At 49.5% G+C, this 3,364-nt stretch overlaps 1 protein-coding gene across 1 annotated transcript in view; it reads left to right on the forward strand.

The window, feature by feature from the left end:
* The window catches only part of LOC109837064 (probable L-gulonolactone oxidase 6), a 10,987-nt gene continuing 10,378 nt past the window's right edge, over positions 2,756–3,364 (forward strand). The window contains 2 exon segments of the mRNA XM_020405148.1: positions 2,756–3,357; positions 3,359–3,364. The exon segment at positions 3,359–3,364 is cut by the window's right edge and continues 202 nt beyond it. Coding sequence (XP_020260737.1) covers positions 2,906–3,357; positions 3,359–3,364 — 458 coding nt within the window. The 5' untranslated portion in view covers positions 2,756–2,905.

The following is a 3,364-nucleotide window of genomic DNA, read 5'->3' on the forward strand; positions in this document are numbered from 1 at the left end:
AATCGACTCGAGATTATCCCGTGCCGACGTCCCTCTGCTGGTCATATTGGTGGTGACACTCGGAAATTCTCCATTTTTAACCACCGTTCTTCTTCGTCGGAAACGCCTAGGCCTTGTTTTCGGCGTTTCGGTACTGAGCCTTTCGAAAACCGAAACTCGTTCGGGGACCGCCTTGATGCAGCTGCATTCAGACAATACCGCCCGAATGAGTTTGGAACAGGGGCACTGAGTTTCCTGTTCTCGGGGACTCCTTTTCCTGGTTTTATTCGTCCCCCCAGCACGATAGTACAACTCGTCTGCTTGACGATCGGAGTAACCTATCGTGTGTTGGCACGACTTCTCAGGTATAACACTATCGTCATCAAACGATAATGTTTCCTTCTGAGGGGGAATTGCTTTCTTAGGGCTTTCGAAAGTCACGCGCCTCGAAACATGCCTTTTTGGGCGTGAGTTCTCGGCGGGCTCCTGGACTTCAATGCGCAAGTTGGTGCGCGCAGCTGCCCTGGTCTCTTTGTCATGTTGGAGGTGACGACGACCCCCAGCATGTTGCGTCGTCCGGGGCTTTTTCATCGGGCCCAAACGATCTTGAACAGGAGCTTTGCCTCTCTCGTCGAGAAGCAGACTGAGGCGCTCCAAGACTGGCTTCTTCCTTCGGGATGATTCTGCATGATCTCCCGGAGAAGCTATTGGGATCACCGACGACTTTGGTTGATTCACCGGAGGTTGAACTTTGGTTGGAGGCTGCTTCGGCCTCCACACTTGGCGGGTTGATGGCGGCTTCTTGACCACTGAGGCTGTTTGCCTCTCCTGTTCTTCAGATCCGCGTTGTAGCGGACCCCGTCTGTGGACTCCATCGCTTTGGCGAATTGCCGCGCAAGGCGTTGACGTCGCCTCTGGCGGGCTCTCTTTGAGAGAGTCACAACGCCCTGAATAGTAGAAGCGTTGACAAGAACAGGTTTGACCTCGTTGGAGGTCGGTGGAACTTCACCTGACGCAACTTTGGCGTCAGCTGGGGTGAGAGCTTCGTTGGCGTTCTGAATTTCTTCAAACCAACGAGCTTTTCTCCTGGAGGAGAACTTCTTGGACTTATGGGGGGAGGTTGATCCGGACGAGGATGAAAGGTACTCCTCAAACTTGGCCTGGTCGAATTCATACTTGACCTCCTCCTCGACCGGGATTGAGATCCGCGGCTGCGACGTGACGATCTCGGCAGCGAGATCGGTGGCTCCCGCTGTGGTCGCCAGATTGTTCGCGGTGAAAATTGCCTTCATTGAATTCATTGTTATCTCAAGTAATTGCTTTTTGGTTACAAAAGATCCGGTCTTTTTTAGATCCGGTTACAACGAAATCAAAGAAAATAAAAAAGATTACAACTTTCCTTCCGAACAAATCACGAGCTCCTGTTTTGCGGTCGCTCGCTTGTGTGGGTTCTTTGCCAACGCCGGGGTTAATCCGTGGACCACCGCGTGATCTAGATCCGGTCGGATCTACACGATTCGATGGGTATTATTTCGCAAAGAAAATAATAGTCGGGGGGGATTAATTCACCAAGGAAATAATCGCCCTTAGTTCTCGGGATCAAAGGCCAAGCTTTGATCCGGAGTATGATCTCGTGTAGATCTCAGATCTGATCTTTCTCTCTCTCGAACTCCTGCCTTTTGTGACGTGGATGCTCGCCGAGAACCAGATCTGAATGTTCAAGTCCTCAAGTCTTCAAAACTCCAAGCTCAATTCTCAATTCGGCAGAGTTTCGGCTCTCAAAGTTTTAACCCTTTCAAATGAACCAAGGGGGGCCTATTTATAGGCTCTCTGAACTGTGCCCGCGCACAGATCTGGGCCGGCCCTGAAGAGGAAGAATTTTATATTCTATCTTCGGCCGGAAAGGAGACTCGGGGTATGGCTTTGGCCGAGCCCTCCTTAGGCGTTGGGTTTTGTTGTTTTTCCGTTGTATCCGTTTTTCGGTTCTGTCCGTGATTTGGTTGACTTAGACTCTGATTTGGCAGTAAATCCGATTCCTGATTTGGCAGTAAATCCACTTCTGAGTTCGAGTCCGAAACTGATCTTGATTCGATCGTGATTCGTCCGAGTCTGCCCTTGGTTGGATGACTCGTTGACTCTTCGAACCCTTGGCTTGATTTCGCACGCGAGTGGATGTATTCCGTTGCTTGCGTGCGATTCGTTAACCTCGTCGCCTCATTACTCCGCTTCGTTGTGTGTCACTTGGCTTCGGCGTTGTGGACTGACGCTCGTGTTTGGATACGTCGCCCGATGGTTCGTCGGTATGTGCCGAGCTGTGTTAAGGGACCTATAAGCAATTTTATACGTCTACATTGTCACGTGAAGAGAAAAGAATAGAGAGGAAAAGGGGATGAGATACCAACCGTTTTCTCTGTTTTTGAGAAAGCTTTTCTTAAAAAAAAATTGAAACAAAACCAAGTTTTGAAATCCTATAATGGTCCAAAGCTTACTTTTTGTTCCAAAAAAGCTAGTTGGCCCAAACAAACATCCCCTTACACGTTTCTTCCACACTAATTGTGTGTAAATTTCAAACTTATCTTCAACGCCAGTGCTGCTGAGACCAAGTTAATGAGTAATAGTTCACTTGGCAGCTAAACTTTTATTTATATAAACTGTTGGCCACTTCGATGGTAATGATTACATTATCCACGCGTTACCCTGCCAACGCCAAAAATTTTACTTAAAGAATGCTCGCTGATATTCCGAATGTATCTTTCCCTTGCCCAATAAACAAAAGTTGACTGCATCACCTATACACACGGGTATTCCGAGTGTCGGGTGAGTGGAAGACTGAACCTCTTCACTCCGCCGACCCCCGTGTTATCCTCCCTTTTTAAAAACCCGCACTACTATGCTCTTCGCATGATTAATTACCATCAACTCAACAATGAGGGTCCAATTCGCGCTCCTCTTCCTGATCCAAATTCTCTCCCTTCACAAAAAAACTCTCTGTAGCCCTCCAGAGGATCCGATCAAGTGCGTGTCGGGCTCGGTCGACTGCACCGTGACCAACTCCTACGGCGCATTCCCTGACCGATCAACATGCCGTGCAACCTCAGCAGCGTATCCAGCCTCAGAAAACGAACTGATCCAAATCGTGGCGAACGCAACCGCGGCCGAGAAAAAGATGAAGGTGGCGACTCGATACGTGCACAGCATACCGAAACTCGTGTGTCCCGACGGTGGCTACGGGCTGATAATCAGTACCAAGTTGATGAACAAGGTCGTTAGCGTCGACGAAACGTCGATGACGATGACCGTTGAGGGCGGGATTTTGCTCAAGGATTTGATCGATGCGGCCGCTAAGGCCAAGATGGCGCTGCCCTACGCGCCGTATTGGTGGGGG

The sequence above is a fragment of the Asparagus officinalis genome, chromosome 4 (genome assembly GCF_001876935.1).
Source record: "Asparagus officinalis chromosome 4, Aspof.V1, whole genome shotgun sequence".
NCBI classification, from domain to species: domain Eukaryota; kingdom Viridiplantae; phylum Streptophyta; class Magnoliopsida; order Asparagales; family Asparagaceae; genus Asparagus; species Asparagus officinalis.